The following is a 21,720-nucleotide window of genomic DNA, read 5'->3' as shown; positions in this document are numbered from 1 at the left end:
TTGCTAAGTACGTATTTTATTTAAAAAAATTGGTACCTAGCCTGCGGGATTAGAACACAAATGCATCGCTTCATACGAATGCACCGGACGTCTTACCCTTTAGGCCACGACGACTTCTTTAGAACAAACAATTGGTATTTGAGTAAGATTTGAACATCGGCATAAGTCGCGTCGTTTCTTCCGTTCACGGGAACAAGACACTGTGAAAAGTGTCAGTCAAAATTTTTGACATGAGCTCCAAGCCTCAATTTCATTAACACAAAATTGCCTATTTGGCGGTCAATGTGACATGTCACATTTATCTTTCAAATTTACTAAGTTACAGCAAACAATTTGTGTTGATACAAATTATCGCTAAAAGCGTCGAGGCTGAACGTTTGATTGATCACACGGATAATGGTAAAGAAAAGTGCATTCGTTCTGGTATTGATTGCCTTTGAAAGGGAACGAGCATTCGCGTGGTGGATCTATAGGTTGAACTTTGCTGTAAATAACAAGCTAAAATTATATAAATAAATCTTAAGCTATCGAGTCTATTTTTATTCCGAGTTCTTCATAGGTTGGACAGTGAGCTGCTTTTAGTTTGTGCGGGTATGTACTAAGACTGCTTTTTTTGGTTCTACTTTCGCTAGTTGCCTAAAGAGCTATTTTAAAGCTATGCAGCTCACGGGCTCAACCTGAGAGAATTTGCTAACACTAGCCCTAGCAATTGCTTCGCCGAATTCACTGTCGGATCGGAATCGTGACCCACTGAGAAAATCCGGCAAAAAGCACAGTGGGTAAAGGTTCCACCTGTATCATTTTCTCTTTATTAGTAGAAGAAGATCTTTCGCACAACAGACGCTTTTATATTTTAATATAACAAACTATATTTTTTATTACAGTCTAAAACTTGATTAGATTAAAATCGCAGCACCAAACCATACTGTGAACGGTTACCATTAAAATTTCACCGGGTCATTGCACTTGACTACAGATCTTGCCCCAGCGTCGTTCGGAAGTTGTAGAAATGCAAGGATTATGCAGCAATCTGCCATCAGAGGTCCCCCGTAGCAACGTATCCTGTTGCCAGGATTAATTGACGTTCACCCCACACCCGGGGACCAGATATGTACACACGAAACGTAACGAGAAATTAGCCACGGTTGTTATGCGAAATTAATATTATAAAGTAACGTTATAGGGTGGTGCTGGTCGGATTGTATATCTCCTGATACTCTGATAAAAAGTGTTTTAAGACGCACCGTTCAAATACCGACGTCAAGATAGAGATATATTAAAAATTATATAGTAAGGAATGTCAAGAGAAGTAAATATATTTTTAAGCTATTGCATAGCTTTTATTGCGGGCTTTGAGCGCGGCGACCGGATCAAGAAATTCCGTAACGAAAATAAAATCCTCCGACTACCATGTAGCTCGCTTTCAACCCATTCACACGTTGCGCTTGTGTGGTGCTTGTGCACTACAAGAAACGCTGAAAATAATAGACGCGAAATTAAAGTAGTTTCAATTTTGTGATATTTTATTAGTCATTTTAGTTTATTCTCCGAAATAGAGTTACTGCGCAAAGTTTTCAACATTGGTATCTTCATCACGTATAACGTCATTTGGGTTCAAAATAAACGAGAAACTAACCAAAGATCATACACGATTAGACGCAGGTATAAAAACGTTATAAGATTCATTAGATTTTATTTCGATATATTAAAAATATCTGGCGGCATTGCGTAATATAAGTCGACACGCGTAGCGACCCCTGCCGTCTCTATTTCGACCGCGTAATATCACAGGCTCCGCTTTGAATGATAGGATAGCTGTAATATAATATAAATTAGAATTCACAACAAAATTATCTTAGTAGGTAAATTTAACGGACACTGTGTAACTTTTATTTTCTTACCTTTGCTGATAGCCTTGAGAGACTATTTCAGCGTAACCTTAACTAGTGGGTGAGCTCGCGGGGCCCAAACCGGGAGTGTTCCTAACACTGGCCCTAGCAAGAGCAGTGCTTCGCAGAATCTACCACCGGATCGGAAGACGCAACCCACTGAGAAGATCCGGCGAGAAACTCAGTGGGCTGTGTCTTGGGTTAATTTACTCGGCGAGCCCTTCGTCGCAAGCGACGGGTTCGGCGAGGACGGTGACGGAATATGTAACGTTAATCAAACACAAATCCTATTTACAAAACAATTCAACCGATCCGACCGTGCAGATACCGGCCGTTGCAGACTAGACGGTCGCATTGTTCGCAATTCCCCAAAGGAATGCTACATTTCGATGGAATTCGGAAGACGATGCTCTGTCTGTACATACCCTTAATCATTTCTAAGAAGTTTTTTTCATTTTGAATTATTCAGTTCCTAAATTAAATAGTTTAATATTAATTTTAAGTTGATATACGATAGATATAGTAATCCCCTTATAACGCGTTTTCATATTACGCGATTTTAATTCCCCATATAACACGGGCATACCCCCATATAACGCGGGGATTTCTCACATACATATTTCTGTACTGTGAAATTAATAATGATTTGTACAATTCACAAATTAGCTAATTCATAATTGCACGTGTGTCAATGGTGTTATTACAAAATTCAATTATTTTACTACATTATTTTGTATTAAAAGGTGTAGGTTCAATTTTATTTCTATAAATGTTATTTCAAATAAAATAAAATTTATTTAATCATTAAAAGTTAAACGTGATTATTCATTTACACGTAATGCGTTATACGAGGTCGTCAAAATGCGTTATATGAGAATACCCCTATAGCGTGGTACCAATCTAGCGCGTTATGAGGGGGGGGGGGGGGGGTTACCGGAAATACTAAAATTTGATATTTGTGAATGCAGCCATTCAGCCACCTCGTTTGAAGAAGTACGTCAGTGGTTGGGATGGACCACTATGGAAGAAAGTTCATTCCAAAGACTGTTATGGTTCTACTTAGTTTCAAGTTTTGCTGAGTCATAGCATTGGTAAAACTATGTGTCGGAGCATCAGTGGAAATAGCTGTGATATATTAGATTGGGAACGGCAGGTTAATTACCTGGGTGGAATCGGAGAAGGCGCTGCGATCGTAATTGTTTATGTGGAGACTTGTTATTGACCACTATTGACTCGTGCAATAGATTGACGTATGTCAAGTGTCAGTGAATCTGTGGATGACGTATGACATTTGAAGAGTTAGTCTATGATGGTAGTGACTAGACGGTCATTTGAAAGAGAAGGCATTCTCTTTGGAGGCACCGTTGCGATCGCACGCGTCTCTGAGATCACCGCGTTTCTAGTCTGATTTTATTTAATTGTGTTCTTATTTGTAGTCTAACCTACAAATGACTGACCACGAGGACACAGGTGATGGTTGGGAGAGCTCAACCCGGCATATCGTCGCTGTCAAACCAAAATCTGCTATGTGCAAAAACTCTATTTTGAATTAACAAGTAAAAACATTTTCGTATATAATTTTATATGAAGGTGAATTTTTAAGAAATTTCAAATGAAAGCTATAGATAAATATAAAAGCTATAAACTTATAACAGTTTTTTTTATACGGTAGATAGGGCTGTGAACTATACGAAAAGGGCAAAAAGTAAAAATCACAAAAAGAGTACATAACAGATTTTGGTTTGACAACGACGATATGTATATCCACTGTTACTATACCACTGAACCAAAGTAGATTTATTATCCTAATGATCCGGGTTTTTATTATCATCGATCCTTGATGCGCGTACAAAATTTCAAGTTAATAGGACGTTTTGAATTGAAGATTACATTCAAACATTCCGTTACATAGACAGACTAGACAGAGGTCAAGCTAAAAACGTGTTAAGACACCGTAACAACGGCACGAATAAAAGGAACGCAAAAACACATTACTGCGCTTATAATTATTAATGCAAAAAACTTCGTTCTGATTGATGCGCGTCCTTGATCGTCCTTCAGACTAAACGTTATGATTAACAAAAAAAAGCACGTCACGAAAACTCAATTATATGCAGCGGCTGTTTAGCACGACGCCCGCGGTCATACGAACATTTATTTAGACTCTTGTGAATAGACAGTCTGTTTGTTACCTGATCTATGTTTAGAGGAGGTTTAGAGGCCAATTTAGTCAGCTAAGGAACGATCTTCGGGAAATGGTACTTAGGTATAGTGACGAGTATTTTTTTCCCTTTATTTGGCACTGTAATAAATCAAAACACTTTTATTTATTTATTGCTTAGATGGGTGGACGAGCTCACAGCCCACCTGGTGTTAAGTGGTTACTGGAGCCCATGGACATCTACAACGTAAATGCGCCACCCACCTTGAGATATAAGTTCTGAGATCTCAGTATAGTTACAACGGCTGCCCTACCTTTCAAACCGAAACGCATTACTGCTTCACGGCAGAAATAGGCTAGGCGGTGGTACCTACCACTTGCTGAGTTTCTCGCCGAATATTCTAAGGGGGTTGCGATTCCGATCCGGCGGTAGATTCAGCGAAGCACTGCCCTTGCTCGGGTTGCTCTTAGCTCTCAGGCTGAGCCTCGTGAGCTCGCCCACCGGTCAAGGTGAAGCCAGAATATGTATAGATAGGTACATAGAAAAAAAAACTGCTGAGAATAGACAGGCGTTATTTTCATTGGATGAAGTTGTATCGCTGCATTCTTGTTCACATTTCATGTATACCTAGTATAAGTTGATATTATCCGGTAATTAGTAGGAACTTTTCAGTTCGGCAAGTCTAATGGGACCAAGCAAAAACTGGTTTACTGGTGGTAGGTCTTCTTGTGAATCCGCACGGGTAGGTACCACCACCCCGACTATTTCTACCAGGTGGGCTGTGAGCTCGTCCACCCATCTAAGCAATAAAAAATAAAATAAAATAAACTTGAATATTTTGGGCACGTGCTCCAGGTATTTATTTTAACTGATCATGATGGGCAAGGTTGAGGACAGGAAATTCGCCGGAAGACGCATTAAGTTGTCGACTGCCCATATTTAGGAGCGAACGAGGCCACTTAAGAGGAATAGTAGAATATTTATTGTAGTGGTACAGTTTCAACTGTAATTTCCTCTTTTTAATCATTTCGTCGTTAAGAATTTGCTTACATTTTGTAAACTCAATCTAAAATGAAAAGTGAAAGAGAATATAATTTTTTGTATGTTATTACCAATATTCGTGATAATGAAGTTTCAAAATACGTTCCAAACAATTTTGCCAACATTAATAAAAGAAAATAGAGTAAACAACTTTTTTTACATTCATGTTGGTACACCTGTTACGACTTGCACAGGTTGATTGTTATCTGTGTACCGTTAGTTTGGTTATTAACATTCAGATACAAAAAGGTTGACTGGAGGTAAAATCTTTGCCTACTCTTTTTTATTTCCTGTTATTAAAAATGTAATCTAAAATTTTCTTATTAGTTTTTATTATATTGTTAACGTGTAGGCAGGTTGTAGCACGCGATTAATGACACCCTATCTTGGAGTTTTAGTTGATAATTTGTTATATTCAGCAAATACTTTTTTACAATTATTTTTTTATTGAATTTGAGCGAATCCTTTCCTTTTCGGAACGAAGTAGTACGAGTTGACTAGTAGAAATCGTCACGTTATGAAAAAGCGTTATGCCCTTCAAGCTCTGTCTCTCTATCTCATTCTACTGTATACCTACGAGTAGATGGGTATGGTGCGATTATCGCGATTCTTCTTTTTTATTTTTCATTTAACAAAATTGTTTCCTAATTTTGTAAATATTGGCTTCTTTATTGTATCATAACTAAAAGTATTTTCAGTATAACCGCTGTTAGAATTTTTTCAGATTGCTATTTGATTCTTATTGCGGACGCCATGAAGACCAATCGCGAATTTATGTTTTTATCATCAACAAGTTCCCTACATTTCGCAAATTACTAGAATCTCAATATAGCTGTAATTAAATATTTTGCGACTATTTATCAATAAAATTAAAAAAATAGTATAACCCATTTTTTCCTCTTGTATTTCAAGTTGTTTTTTTTTTTACGAAAAATTATTAGGTAGATATTAATCGACTTACCTAGTATTCTAACGTTTATTTTACTTCTCGAGCCATGTACAAAACGTTTGCCTGAACACCGATACGATTCAGTTGGACGAGAAGAGAAGGAGACGACAGACCTCAAGCTCTTAACCACGACCGCCCGACACGACCGTTCGCATGCAAATAAATGAGAAAATAGCGATCTTATTTGTATAAAATTCCAAAAATAAATAATTGCGCCAATATGTCAGTAAATGTGAAAACGTATATACATACATAATGGTATCGGTGAAAATGCCAAAGGCCGGTGTGAGCAGGTGCATCCGCGTGTTTTCGAACATCTGCTACACGATGGCTGCTTGTACGATAAAAGTTTTTCAAGAAAAACACGAATGGAAACAATGTCCAAACAATCGCACAGACAATTGCAATTTGCAATACAATGCAAAGGTTTAGTGTATAAAAAGTAAATGTGAAATTTGTGACATTTTCTACATCACCGTACTTACTATTTAAAAGAAACTATGTTTGAATTGTACATTCTACTTTTTTTAAAATTCTGTTTTCAACATCTTTCGTTCCAAATTCAAATGTTTTAAAACCGTTACCCATTGGCAGAGGTATGTAGTAAATAAAATAAATTGGCAGAATTTCACATTAGTTTTAATTCACACAATAAATTTAGTGTATCTGTGCGCGAAAAACTTGTTTCTATAGTAAAACAATATGTAAGTAATTTTAACTAATTTTGTAGTATTAACAAATTCACAGTTTGCTATTTAAATAAATGAATACATAGACACATTACTTTTATTGTTCTAAAATATACAAAATAATTTGTAAATAATGAAACGTATCTATACTAATATTATAAAGAGGAAAGATTTGTTTGTTTGTTTGTATTGAATAGGCTCCGAAACTACTGAACGGATTTGAAAAAATTTGTCACTGTTTGGAAGCTACACTATTCCCGAGTGATATAGGGTATAATCTTTTTTGAAAAAAATTAGGGATCCTTACTAAAATTTCAGTAATGTAACCTAAGGTGTAAAAAAATTACCTAAAATATTCTTTACATCGTGTGCCCTGCAAAAACTATTGATGATAGAATAAAATAATGTACTACGACTTTGTAGAACACATTATTATTTACAAAAAGTGTCGCGGCAGCATATGTCTAACTGTTATAGTTATACCCCAATAAGTATTCTTTTATTTAAAAAAAATAAAACAACGTCGAATATCGTTGAAATTTTTGTTAAAGACCCGAGCGGAGCCGGAGTGGGCGCTAGTATGAAATAAACACAGGTAAAACTACTACAGACTTTAAAAACCACGACAAAGCAAATAGTGCAATTATAAGAACAAGAGACGAAAGGAGCATAGTTAGCGTGCGACTTTGAGCAGTGTTGCCGTTTTTAAGCAATTACCTACATAAATTCCTAGACAGCGCGAGTTCTCGTCTGACATTTGTTTGACAACGCGACAACGATGACAGTTGACTTTCCATTTAAACTTCAACACGTTGCAGACTTTAACGCGAATGTCATTGCGAAAGTTCACTAATTGAATAATTATCTGTGGCGTCTAAGGAAGGGGTTGTGGAGGCGACTATATAAATCATTTGTGTTTTAATGTTAGGTATGTATATGAGCACGAGCGAAAAATATCTGTAAAGTTATGTAAGGCAATCATTACAGATTCAGTTTAATCCTAAACTAATTGTCATTGAAACAATGCCGAATGGTAACCTCGACATTTCGATCAGGTTTCGACGGTTTATGATTAAGAGAACACTAAGGATTTACATAAATTTTGTTACATAAATGGTACGACTTCACAATTCACCTGATGTTAATTGGTAAATATAGATATTATAACGTCACTATCGCTAACCTCCTTGAGACATGTGTGCTTGGTGCGAGTTTTTTCACGTTCTCGATAACGTAAAAGTTAACTCAAATTTTAATGCAGTTTGAACAGCGCCCCTAGCGGCAAACATAGGCAAACGTTCCAACTGTATAATTTAAGTCAACTTTTTTTTTCCTACCTAAGCTGATAGCCTTGAGAGGCTATATCAGCGTAACCTTAACTAGTAAGTGAGCTCACGGGGCTCAAACCTGACGACGTTGCTAACACGAACCCTAGCAAGAGCCGTGCTTCGCAGAATCTACCACCGGATCGGAAACGCGACCCACTGAGAAGATCCGGCGAGAAACTCAGTGGGCTGTGTCTGAGGGTTAATTTACTCGTCGAGCCTTCGTCGCAAGCGACGGATTCGACAAGAACGGTGACCGGATTAACTTTTACGCTATCGAGAACGTTAAAAAACTCACACTAAGCACAATGAAGTCGAAGTATTAATGGAAATATGTAACGGCTATCCCGTTCTTCGAGCTGGAAGGTAAGACTGCTTCGTGGCAAAAACATGATATTTGGTAATTACTCGTGAGGGCTTACAATACGTCTTACCACCGCAAACTATTCCTGTTAATGCAATCGGAAGCCTCTAACATTTGAAGATTTTTTTTAAATCTATTTTATTTTATTTATTTTTATATTATTTATTGGGCACACAATTAACATCACAAGCTAAAAATATACATGAAAAGAAACAAAATCTGGCTTGCAACATAAGCCATCTGCGCACGACCCAACAAGACAAAGTGCTGAATTTGTACACAATGTTCCTTACAACTATACGACAAAACAACACGATAACAAAAACTAATCTAACTTATAATGTAAGGAAATCATTTTATTCACAATATACAATTAAACAATTACATAACATATTACTAACATGGAGGATGGCTTTTAACATTTTTATAAACGTCAATAACCTACAAGTAAAAATATCCAGCTCAGTTGAAGTCTTTGCCAGTTCGTTATAGGTGCGACTCATTCGGGTATATGATATAGGTATGTAAATATATTCTTTTCGTCAGATTTTGTTTGCAAGTTCATGACCAACTAAAGACCTTCGCCGATGCTAAAGCACCCATTTAATGCGTCATTTAAATACATGATATGGCGCTCGCGTAACACTGGCTTAGGTTTCACACCGAAATTCGCCGGTTTCACTGTTGTTTTTTTTCTCTATTGAAAATATCAGCGATATTTTATCTTCAATGTGCCATGATTAATTCAAACACGACACACGAACATGAACATACCATATTTAAGTTTAGTACTTCCGAAACAAGCGACGCCATTTTCTAATCCGACTGTCGTTTGGTTAACTTTAGTTCTCACTCAATGCAATCTTAACGGTAGGTACACGAACAGTCGATAATTACATTAACACAGAACCAGTAGTTGCGTTACTGCCCTATGACTGCACTGTGATTTTTTTATTGACAACTCCTGCTAATTTACTGACCTCAAAACGTTGTGAAACTAAAGCTGCAGAAATTGGCGGCTTTTAATGAAGTTCAAGGTACAAACGGTAAGTGTGACCCTATTTTTATTGTTCTTAAAGGGAAGACGGGACTAAGGACCCACCAGACTTAAAATGTTTAATGAGGCCCATAGACAATGCCGCGTGAATACCAACTATCTTGACACACAAGGTTGTTGTCCCAATAAACATATTATTTAATATCACATATCTTATCTTACGGACATTTGCAAGGAACAATGAAATCAGAGTACTTAGAGGTATTGAATGATCGCTTACTTAAATTTTATCAATACTATCATTCAATTATGAAAATCGATAACGATTTCTTCAAAACGATTATTGATAAAAACATTTCTAATATTTTAGTTTATAAAGGCAATCCACATTCAACTAGACGTGCAATATCGCACGTAACTGCACTAAAATTCTATCAAATAGTTTAGGGTACAAAGAGAATTACATTACTAGATATATCATTTTATTCACTGTCCCTACAACAATTTTCGTTCCCAGCATTCTACGACCTTGGAACTTTCTTTAACTTTACGACTTTTATTTAAGAGTGGTGTGTTATTAGTGTCATTAAAAAAAAAATTTAATTTTAATTTATTTTTATCCCTAAATGGAAATGTTAATCAAATATTGTTTTTTAAACTTTTGCATTAAAAACGCATTGTGTAAAATACGAAAAAAAACCTTGATTATACACAAAATCAGAACGACAATGGACTGGTCCTTCGCCCTTGTCTGATAACAACAGTTTTCTTATTAACATCACCGAAACCATAAGGCATTATCACAGCATCGCCGATTTAGATTGAATTATAAGACATTTTGTTTTAATTGCCCTTTAACAAAATACTGTTCAAAGCCTTCAACTATTGTTCAAGTCTTCGAAAGAGATAGTCAATAAGGCATATACATAATTTTGAGACAAAAGATCATGCTTGTGTAAACATTCTCCCATACCGGTTACCCTTTGTACGAAAGAAAAAATTCACCACAATACGCAGTTTTCACTTATTATCTGCAGCTGGTCGATAAAACTGTTTTTATTGAATGCTAAACGATAATGTGGCATGTGTATTACTGGTGGTAGAACCTCTCGTGAGTCCGCGCGGGTGGGTACCACCACCCTGCCTATTTCTGCCGTGAAGCAGTAATGCGTTTCGGTTTGAAGGGCAGTGCAGCCGCTGTAACTATACTTGAGATCTTAGAACTTAATAATTCACGTCGTAGATGTCTATGCGCTCCAGTAACCACTTAACACCAGGTGGGCTGTGCGCTCGTCCACCCATTTAAGCAAGCAAGTTCGAAGTATAGGGCAATTATTTGTTCAACACATCACGCCTGAAGAAAGACGACGTCAAACACCAAAGAAGCGTCATTACAGGGTTTAAAGATATGTGGGAGGAATGATATGCTCGTAGATTCGAAGTCTCCTTTGTCTTCAATTCTCTTATGGTACAAGTCCAGCACGCGTCGCACAATCACGGTAAACAATAATAAAAAAAAAAGGAAAATAAACAATAATTCAAGTTGAACGACTCGGTGACTCAGTTTTTACCTGAACGTGTCAGGGTTGACATCGCGCATTTTCATAACACTGCAATACATCAACGATCAAACATATTTCATTTTTTAATATTCTTCAAAGTTTCTCAAGAGTTACAGTTTCCTTACATTATAAATGATGAAACATAATGATATAGTAATTGCACTATTGCACTAACCAAGTTTACCAAATTTCAGGTGTGGAACTATACCCGAAGGAAATTCCGCTTTGAGTAATAGGTAGTTTCTAGTAGAGCTAGCATCAAAATGACACCAACAAAAACATATCCCATAAAAGCAAACTGCGACATAATACATTTTTGAAACCAGACCCCAGAATTTAGAATTTGTAACAACAAATCTTAGGACTCATATCTCAAGGTGGGTGGCGCATTTACGTTGTGGATGTCTATGGACTCCAGTCACCACTTAACACCAGGTGGGATGTGAGCTCGTCCACTTATCTAAGCAATAAAAAAAAACCGTAGTCAACAATTTGAGCGGAATTAATTTTGTATTATGCTGTCAGAAATAAATAAAAAAAATGCGTGTTTGATAACCCTAAGACGCTGTCGTTTTATTGTAAGAACCAGTGTGATGATCACAAAGACAGGAATTCCGTAACATCGCAAGCCGGCTGATCATATATCTCCGTGCGCAACCAAATAATAAAAAACTTGGGGTCTTTGTGTGCTTCATCTTTTTGCTTAATTTAGATGTCATTAACAAAAGGTGTAGGAGTTATCCCGGAACCGGTTCTAGTGTCGAAATTATCAGTTTTTAAGGGTAGGCACAGCTCTTGTGGAGAAAATAATATAAAAAGATTTTAACTGTTTTTAAAAATTATGTAACAGCCTAATGATCGTACAAGTTTAATTTTTTTAAGATTTTTATAAACGAGACATACCATCTTTAAGAACACATCAATGAAAATTTACTAAGACCGATTTTGTATATTGATGTAATTAAATTCATATAAGGAAACTAATAGTCTCGAAGCTATACTTTTTTCAAGAATTTCCGTAGCTTTTCGTGTTAAAATCATTTTGTTTCTGATTTGTTTATGTTACAAATAAATCTAGGTCTTACATAAATAGAACTCTAAAATTAAAAGCACAAAACAAAAAAAATGTTTCTAATACTGTAAAAATTTCCAAATTTAAAAGCACTGCACTCGGCGAGTTTGCTTGCCCCTCCATGCAACGGCTGAGGGCCAATGCGCCCGCGCACGCTTCTAATGACAGCGAGGGGGCCGGGGCAGCGGGGAGGGGAACGACCGGTCGCGACCGCAGTAGGTATGTAGCTGTCAGAATATTATCAAATATCTTTAAATTAATACGCGAAGCAAAAACTTTGGACCCCCTGTTACGAAAATTGCGCTGACGGAGGAGTATGAAATTTCCCACAATTATAGAGAATATAGAGAAGGAGTGCAGAATGTTATTTTTTTTTAATTATGCATAAAAATACATTACACACACTATCATTTATTTGACACACACAAGCATGCATACTATTTGTTTATTGTCAAACTTATCTTATTGCTTATTAGTATAGTCTGTTGACAAATTGAGAATAGATTAAATATTGTTTGTCTTTATTAATATTTGTCTAAAGTGTAGTCTTGGCGACATCTGTGATTATAGAAGTACTAGCTGACCCGGCAGACTTCATAGTGCCTCAATCGATAAATAAAAGACCTAAACTTTTGTTTAAGATAAACTTAAAACAAACAAAAGGAATCCGTCCGACGGGGGACACATCAAAGGAAAAACAAAATTGTTATTTTTATTTAATTCCGAAAATTTTATATTTATCTAACCTTTTAAACCTTCTCTGGACTTCAACAAATAATTCAAGACCAAAATTAGCCAAATCGGTCAAGCCGTTTTAATGTTATGTCGTGACAACGGAAAACGGGTTTCATTTTTATATATATAGATAATAGTCTTTGACAATAGAATCATAGATTATATCCTAAAAGCCAGCCTCGCTTGCACATACAATTGGAACCACAACCTTTGAATATTTGAAGTTAAGAACAAAATTCCCTTCTATAGCTTACTTCCCTTCGCATTTGGCTCATATCATGCATGCAATTTCCTGATTTGATCATTTGGAATCCTTATCACACATCGCTACTTTTATATGTTGTCAGTTGTTTTGTAAATTTAAATGTTTACATTAATTTCAGATAGCAAACAATCGCAACCGGAAGATAGCACAAGCGGCTCTCACCTTTATTCTTCTTTTTTATTACGTACTCGTGTACTCAACACAATCGGTATTTTGTGATGTGGAAAAACATAAAATCTTAACTCTGTTTGTGAATTGGATTTGCATTAATTAACGAATGGCATTCAAATTATTAAACACGTTTTTTTGGTAGAATTTTTTTTCTTTAGCATAGATGATTAATGTGTCATGTCAGAAATGGTGATAAGGGATCAAATCGTTTCCTTAATCTGTAACTATAACAAAATTTTAAATAAAAACCGAGGTCAGAAAGTTAGTTTGAAATGAATTTGAGAACAAGCAGGAACATCACTACATAGAATAAAACAAAGTCGTTTTCTCTGTCCCTATGTATGCTTAAATCATTAAAACTACGCAACGGATATTGATGCGGTTTTTTTAATGGATAGAGTGATTGAAGAGAAAGGTTTATATGTATAATAACATCCATTAAATAGTGGAGAAATCAATAATAAATTACAGTTTCCGAAGCGAAACGAGGGCGGGTCGCTAGTTTTCAACAAAACAATAATATATTGACCGATAAACCGTATTAAGTGATCTCCGCTATTTGAGCACAAAATAAATAATCTTCGAAGGCAGCATATTACCACAGCACGTCTGGGAACCCGTTCGTATTCCCTCGGCGCGCCCGGTTAGAACTCCTAACTTTTTATTTTACTGCTCGCCCTTTGTGGCTTAGGCTCGCGTGAACGCCCTACTGCCTGCCGAACTTTGCGACGTACTTGTTGTTGGTCTTGGGTTAGCTTTAAAGTCTTCTCGCATTAAAACTGTATAATCTCAAAACTTACTAATTTTACAGGAGAGTGATTTAAATAATATTTTTAAAATTAATCATCTTGGTAACATTTATCTTTTATTTTTTACCAGTTAAGTACATTATCTGTCTTTTAAAGTAAGATAAAATCATGTATTAATTTTGTTAATAGTAATCGTAGTCAAAACATTGGTAAACTAAAAAAAATAATCTAAAAACTAAACTACGGCTCTTTTGACTGTATTTATAAGAAAAATACTGGTGATGGACCCAATGTTTACATATTAACTCAATTTCGAAATTCCGCTTTTTTCAGTCGATAAGAACCTTGCTCGTGAATAACGGCATTACGCGCATGATGACAATTTTAAAGGTCGCGATTTATATACATATTATGTATGTCAGTTTCGTCCGTTCCAATATTGGAGACCATAGATATTTGGTAGATTTTTTCACAGATACCATTAGTAATAAATAAATACCTTTTATTTCCTGGGTACAGTCTTGGTGTTCATTCTACTTAATAATTGTTTGTTGACACACAATATTATTATTACTAGATTGTCGACTGCTGCGTCGCTCTCGTGCATTTTAAATCGGCGATTTGTTTTACTACACATTTTTGGTTAGCCCTTTCCTATATTTATTATCTTCAATGTACATATCTACCTGATTTTATTGTTCTATTATATAGTGATGCTGATAATGAAACTAAAATATTTAGTTTCATTTTATGGCCTCATTTTTCTTCGTGCGAATATATTCAATATGTAAAACTGGTTAAAACATAGAAAACTAGCTTATTTTATTGGAGACAGATGATAAATAAACAAGGCGAATCGTTAAAAAAAATGTACGCTTTTTTTATTTAGTAGGTATTCGAGTTTTTATTATTATTTACTTGTTGAGCGATGGTTAGGTATACACTGTATCTATGTGATCACTTATTACCAGTCGGACCGTTAACTCGTTCGTCCGAGCATCTAATGCATTAAAATAATATGGATTACAGAAAATCGATTTTGATAGATTTAAATGGGGAATAAACGATATTTTGGACATCGATGGTATGAAAATATTATATTTTAATTTCTGTAAAGTACATAATTTGTAGTCTAACATTCTTACTGTTCATATTAACAGTAATATTTATTGCCTTTTTGTAGAGTATAAGCAAAAATATTGGTAAGTTAATTTCTTTTTTCTCTTACTATGACATAGTTTATACATTTATAGGTAAAATAATAGACTGTTTATTGTGGCATAAAATAATCCGGTATTCGGCAATATCGATTTTTTTCCTTTTGATATTTATCGTAAATCGACACTTCGCCTTGGTCCTCAATCGTCTATGGTTTTCTAATATCGATCAGCCCAAAGTGAAATAAATACTAGACAAAAGTAGTACCTCTACTTCTGAATAGTATTGAAAACATATTGTAGAATATGTTTTAATTAGTTACTAACCAAACTAACATAGGATTATACCGCTCTAAAAAAGTCATTTTGGGTCATCTCCGTGCTTTCAGGCATTTCAAGCACCGGTAATTGTTTTCGTCGAACCCTTCAAATGCGACAAAGAGCCAACGTGCAACTTAACCCACAGACACAGTCAACTGAGTTTCAAGCAGGATCTTCTTAGTAGATCGCGATTCCAGTCCAGTGGCAGATTTTGCGAAGCACTGCTTTGGCCAGGACAGATGTTAGCAAGCCCCCATGGGTTCGCCTGGACCTCGAACGAAGCCAAAATAGCCCGTCGAGGCTATAGTAGGTAGACAAAAAAAATTATACCACGTAAAACAATCATAGCTCGATTTAGAAACCTAATAACCCCATCTATCGAATACTACTGTGGACGCGCTTATAAATTGTAAACTATTATAGCTTTATATTAAATGGAGAATGTCGTAATATTTTTTATTTAGATCAATAGTAAGAAGGAAAACTACAAAAATTATTAGTAAATTAGTTTTTGCACGATGCGCAGACAATGGCAGACACATTTTATTTATACAATTAAATGTAATTCCAAGACATTTCGTTTTCAACTACAATAACAACAAAACATCAATTACACAAAAGTACAAAAAGTTTGTCTATAGAAAAAAAAAAAACTATTAAAAACGTAGATAAGTATACACGTCGTAAAGGCGAACAGATTACGGTTGGCGTGTAGAAATCAAGCGCACTAGGTGACTAGGGACGTGTACACTTGTCATGCGTATGATAACAGATAGCGCGGCTCAAGTGGGTTACTTATCGATTAGGTGCAACCCTAGGTAAATTCTTCTTTGTAAATAGTATGTGTCGTACGGGTAAGTAGGTACGCGCTTTTTCATTTATATACATATTTGTTTTTTGTTATCGGACTATTTGAGAACATTGCTCAGCTTTTTTTTTCCTACTTAAGCTGAGAGCCTTTAGATGTTATTTCAGCGTAACCTTAACTAGTAGGGGAGCTCACGGGGCTCAAACCTGACGACGCTGCTAACACGAACCCTAGCAAGAGCCGTGCTTCGCAGAATCTACCACCGGATCGGAAACGCGACCCACTGAGAAGATCCGGCGAGAAACTCAGTGGGCTGTGTCTGAGGGTTAATTTACCGGTAACGATGACCGGTGCTTGAGATACCTAAAAGCACCGTTAGTGGATCGGGAGGATCCGAAATGACGTGTTTGGGTGGCGTCGACTGCTTCCCATTCTGTCCGCAGGATCGGGAATACTCAGCGGTAACTTTACGCTATATAGGTTTTTTTTTATTTCCTGCCATTGGGTCACAATTTCCGATATTTCGAGGAAGCACTGTACAGATGATGGTCTAAATAAATGTATTATAATGCACAGGGATAGGCATATTTGTATTGTAGAATATTTCCCCATTACCATTTAGTAATATATATAGTAACTGGTGGTAGGACCTCTTGCGAGTCCGCACGGGTAGGTACTACCACTCCGCCTATTTCTGCCGTGAAGCAGTAATGCGTTTCGGTTTGAAGGGTGGGGCAGCTGTTGTAACTATACTTGAGACTTTAGAACTCATATATCAAGGTGGGTGGCGGCATTTACGTTGTAGATGTCTATTGGCTCTGGTAACCACTTAGTATCAGGTGGGCTGTGAGCTCATCCACCGATCTGCCCAACAAAAAAAAAAAAAAAAGTCTAAATTACTATTACAATACTAAATAAGTTCACATTACTATCACAAAGTCTGATATAAGTATGTGTGCATAGTGAAATCAGCAAAATTGTAGGCACACCCAGCACAAATAGCAATGTTATCATCATTTATACTGACCCAGATAATTCACCAGTCACTATCTGCATGATATTGGACAAGACATGTTTCAAATTGGATACTACAGCAAAATGGTTAATGGTCATTGAAATTACTAACAGTTTATTACAAAAAAATAAGTCGTCATTTCTTAAATTTTTTGTTTTAATTAGTTCCTATGAAAGAGTTCCTTAAGATTAGCACAATCGGTTACTATGTATTTTTTTATGTTTAGATGGCTGCATGAACTCATGGCCAACCTCATGTTGAGTTATATTACACATGTAAATTCCTCCACCCATGTTGACACCTGAACTCAGAATCTCAATTGCATTGTATAATTGCTGTGCCATGCTTTAAACCAGAAAATAAACTACCTCATGGCTGAAGTAGGCAACATGGTGGTACCTATTTTTGCAGGTTCACTATACACTCTACAATCAGTAAAGTTAAATTTTGTACATCCCACTGTGTGTAGATTAAAATAAAGTTTATGGTCTGCAAAATTTATTATCTGTACTGTTTATATATCTAATTTAGTTTACGATAATATTCTAATTGGTTTATGTTTTTTCATTGCTCAATGACAGTAGATACTCTTTAGTAAATATAATAAGTGCAGTATATCATAGTTATTATTCTCCAGTTTCTTTAGTTTGGTTCCAAATACTGCTTCATTTATATCTTTACCATAATCTTACATTAAAACCGAATGCATGCTTTATTTATTTTAGACAGCAGAATAGATGAGAAAGATATTTGGACCAGCTGACCACAAATATTCAATAAAGAAACCAAAGAAGTTTGGCAGGAAGAGAGTTACTGTTATCAAGAACAGAAACTGTATTTAAAGTAGACAGATAGGTAAGTTACTTTCCTATGTGTTCCCATTAACAGACAGAAAATATATTTTCATCTAATTTGATGATTCTGTCTTAAATTGATAATCAAGAGAGGCTTAAATGCTTTTATAAGGTTTTTTAAATGATCTCTTAACGTTTTTTATTTATAGTTACTGTGATAGATTACATTTTCTATGTTCTGAAATGTTGAAATAAACCAACAATCAGTGAGGAAATAACATGGTATCATACTTTCTGTCTGATACCTTTCATACTCAATTTATATGTGAGAATATTTATTTCAATTAGTAATTATATACAATTTTATCGTAAACTCTAATGTTCAAACCAGAAAATTTCACTCTGCTGTTTTGTTATCTAATAACCTTCAAATTTGCGTAAGCACTAAGCCCTTGATATCATCTGAACATGTGGAAAGACAAAGAGATTAAATTTTTATCATATCTTGCCACATAGTTTGTGCTGCATTTTGATAATGACCAACATTCAGCCTGATATTAAAATCGAGTCAAGTTCAATATCTTTTCTGACGTAGGCAGCTGTTCAGCATTAGGAATATAGCAACTTACTTTATATTTCTTGGTCTTATTCCAAGTGTTTTTCTAATTAGTTTCACTTTCGTATTGTCAGTTGCCTTGGCATTTGAAACGTGAGAAATAGTTCTTGAACTTGTACGCTTGTTAAATAATACGCAAATATATAAACAAGTAATGAGTGAAGTCTACAGGCATGTTTATTATTAGTATTATCTGCCGTCTAGTCGCTAATTAAAAGCCAAGGTTAGATTTTTAGCAGCTATTTAGCGACTGTTGTGGAGTGTGTTACGCAAATGTCGTAGCTGACCGTCACATTTTCATAACGTGTGAAGTTATCTCACGCATCAAGTAGGTATATCAAAAGAATACCAAATAATTTTACGACGGTCCCGCTCGATTATCTAAACGATTCAAACCGCGCTCGCTTCTCAACGTATCACCGTACTATTCGCCATTTGTCGGAGGGCATTCAACCGCACAGAGACGCCTTAGCAACTCCATTTTTTCGCGATGACCATGACATCGAAATTGAACAGCCTCCGGTCACTAGAGCATTGACTCTTTGTAACAGCACACTTGCAAACAATCACGCGTCACCTAGGGTGACCTAGGTATTCTTATAACAGAAAGTGGTATTTACTCACCTGTCAGAAGATTCGGAGCTGTCGTATCTGTCGATGCATCTCTTCTTCCTGTCATCAACTTCGCTTTCATCGGACGGTTTTCGGTAATCGGTAACAACAGTCGTACCATCCTCAGCCACGCCGTGTCTATCACTTTTATCACACGATTCACTCGTTTTTCGTTTTTTAAAGTATGATAACTTAACGCTCTCGTCGTCGAACACAATGTCACTACACTTTTTTGAGTCACGGTGTCCTTTATCGGTCGCGGTAAAAGTTAAATTGTTCATTTGTTTAAGACCGGCGCGATCCTCAGGCGACCCATCCGCCATCTTTGAGCGCGCGAGTGTTTTGTCGCGAGCTTCGGTACGAGGCCGCTATCGGTCGTCGCGCTGTAGTCGCGAGGGGAGTGCGGGAAGCAGGCGGGCCGGTGACGTCACAGCGACTGCGCGACCGCGGGGGCAGATCACGGTGACGTAACGACTCCGCCCCGTGCAAATGCAGGGCCGCTGTCATTGGCCGCGTGTTACGCAACGCACGAGCCTACTCAAATAAGCGCTCGGAAGGGAGCGTAGGACTTGTGTCGAAGGGACGGGCCCATCCCAGCCCTAACGCAACAAATAATGCAGCATAATGAGCTACATGCACACATTGACGCTGAACTAGCGCACACATAGGTACCACTGGTCACTCGAAACAAGTGTACCGAAATTAATGATCACTGATCAGTTACATTCTCCACGGAAACTTTACGTTTCACGGACTCTAATTAATATGACTGGAACATGGATTTTAAGTTAATAGGCTGCATGACCTACGTACAGAGGTTAAACATACTTATCTAAATATAGTTAATTAAATAAAATTTGATAACTATCGAAACTTGTTTCCAAATGTCGGTAAAAAAGAGTTCTAGTACCTATTGATCTTTTGAATACCTGTTGTATGCACACATTAAATAGAATTAATACCCTACTATTATTTAATACATATCCCCCATTTTATACAGTATTGATTTGCCTAATTGTTCTTGGTACGATAGCATTGTTGACGTCCATGAGCGACGGCGACCACTTACGATCAGATAGACCGTATGCTTGCCTCCCTACAAATTTTATAAAAATGTTTTTTTACAATGCGTAACTGCAACTTCTAAAATTTTATTTTTATTTTAATCACGTGGTATCGAATGTTGATAGTTTTGATAGAGTTTTCTCAGCAACTACGTACATAAATGCCAAAATAAAAAAAAACCCTTAAATGATTTTGAGGGTTATGACAAAACTATAGGTACATACAGCCTAAGCTCAGTCTCAAATCATTAAATGTCAAAACCTGGTAGTGTCTCTTTCACGCTCTGGGCCTCTCTCCTCCGTGCGTACGTGACGAGAAGTATAATAATAAAATACATATGTATAAGATGGGATACGGCCTAGAATTTCAATTGGGAAACGTAAAAGTCTAGTGTATGTTTGGTCAGAAGCATACCTAGCAAAAATAAGTTGTTATAAAATGTCACAGTACACCATTCAAAAAAATGTTTTCATGTTTATGTTTAGAACATAGAGTTAGTATATTTTTGTAGGTAGGTACTTATTAACTCTATGGTTTAGAATTAATTTAACTTTTTGAGGCGAAGACATTACAAACGCAAAAGACACATAGATATAAAAAAAATGGTTGGTTTTCTTTAAGAAACTAGACTATTCAACTTTTCATTATGCTATTAATTATGTTAATCACATCTATTAGGTACATAATGTGTGTAATAAATGTGAGTTCGAAGTAAATATTTTATTTACTTACGTAATTTTTTTTACGGATTTTAAGTGATCCTTTTGACTGGCTTAATTAATTAAAAGATAATTGTATAATTATTTTATTATCTTCATACTGCTCATATTAAATTGTATGGGGCCAATAAAGATAAATTGGTTGTAAAATTCACAATTAAAAATTACTATTCTCTATTGTTAAGTATGTAACTAAAATAATTCTGTAATGAAAATAAGTAAGTGGGCACTAATTATGTGGGTTCATATTTTTCAGAGATTAACATTATTTATTTAAAAAAATGAAGACAAAAAGTAATATTTAAAAAAATTACTCTGAACACGATAAAGAAAAGCATCTTAAAAACTTCAGCGATCTAGTGTTTATCTTGGCTCATCAATTTTGTGAGTGCATACCGCCATCTAGTGATATAATAATAATTCATTCATTCACAGAACAACACTGAGAGCTTTGCCTAGTCACTTACTTTGTTTGTACAGTAGGTAGTCATATAGCATTCAGCGCCATCTCCTGGTAAATTTTGGAAAATCAAAAATACCAAATCTGTCAGGATAAAAGGTGAACAATTTTTTTTAAATGCCGAATTTTTTTTGGGAAGAATAAAAACACCTTTTTTTAAGAAACAAAATATATTACTGATTT

At 35.9% G+C, this 21,720-nt stretch overlaps 1 protein-coding gene across 2 annotated transcripts in view; it reads right to left on the bottom strand.

The window, feature by feature from the left end:
* jing (AE binding protein 2 jing) overlaps window positions 1–19,670 on the bottom strand; it is a 220,575-nt gene extending 200,905 nt beyond the window's left edge. The window contains exon 1 of one of the 2 annotated variants that reach the window (XM_089732483.1): window positions 19,306–19,670. In XM_089732483.1, coding sequence (XP_089588609.1) covers window positions 19,306–19,616 — 311 coding nt within the window. In that variant the 5' untranslated portion in view covers window positions 19,617–19,670. The remainder of the gene's footprint in view (window positions 1–19,305) is intronic. The other variant, XM_089732482.1, reaches the window with a different exon arrangement.
* Between the last annotated feature and the right edge of the window lie 2,050 nt (window positions 19,671–21,720).

This window comes from Bombyx mandarina, chromosome 13, assembly GCF_030267445.1.
Source record: "Bombyx mandarina strain Sakado chromosome 13, ASM3026744v2".
Taxonomy (NCBI): domain Eukaryota; kingdom Metazoa; phylum Arthropoda; class Insecta; order Lepidoptera; family Bombycidae; genus Bombyx; species Bombyx mandarina.
Note: the sequence above shows the minus strand (reverse complement) of the source record. Positions and strands in the feature narration are given on the sequence as shown.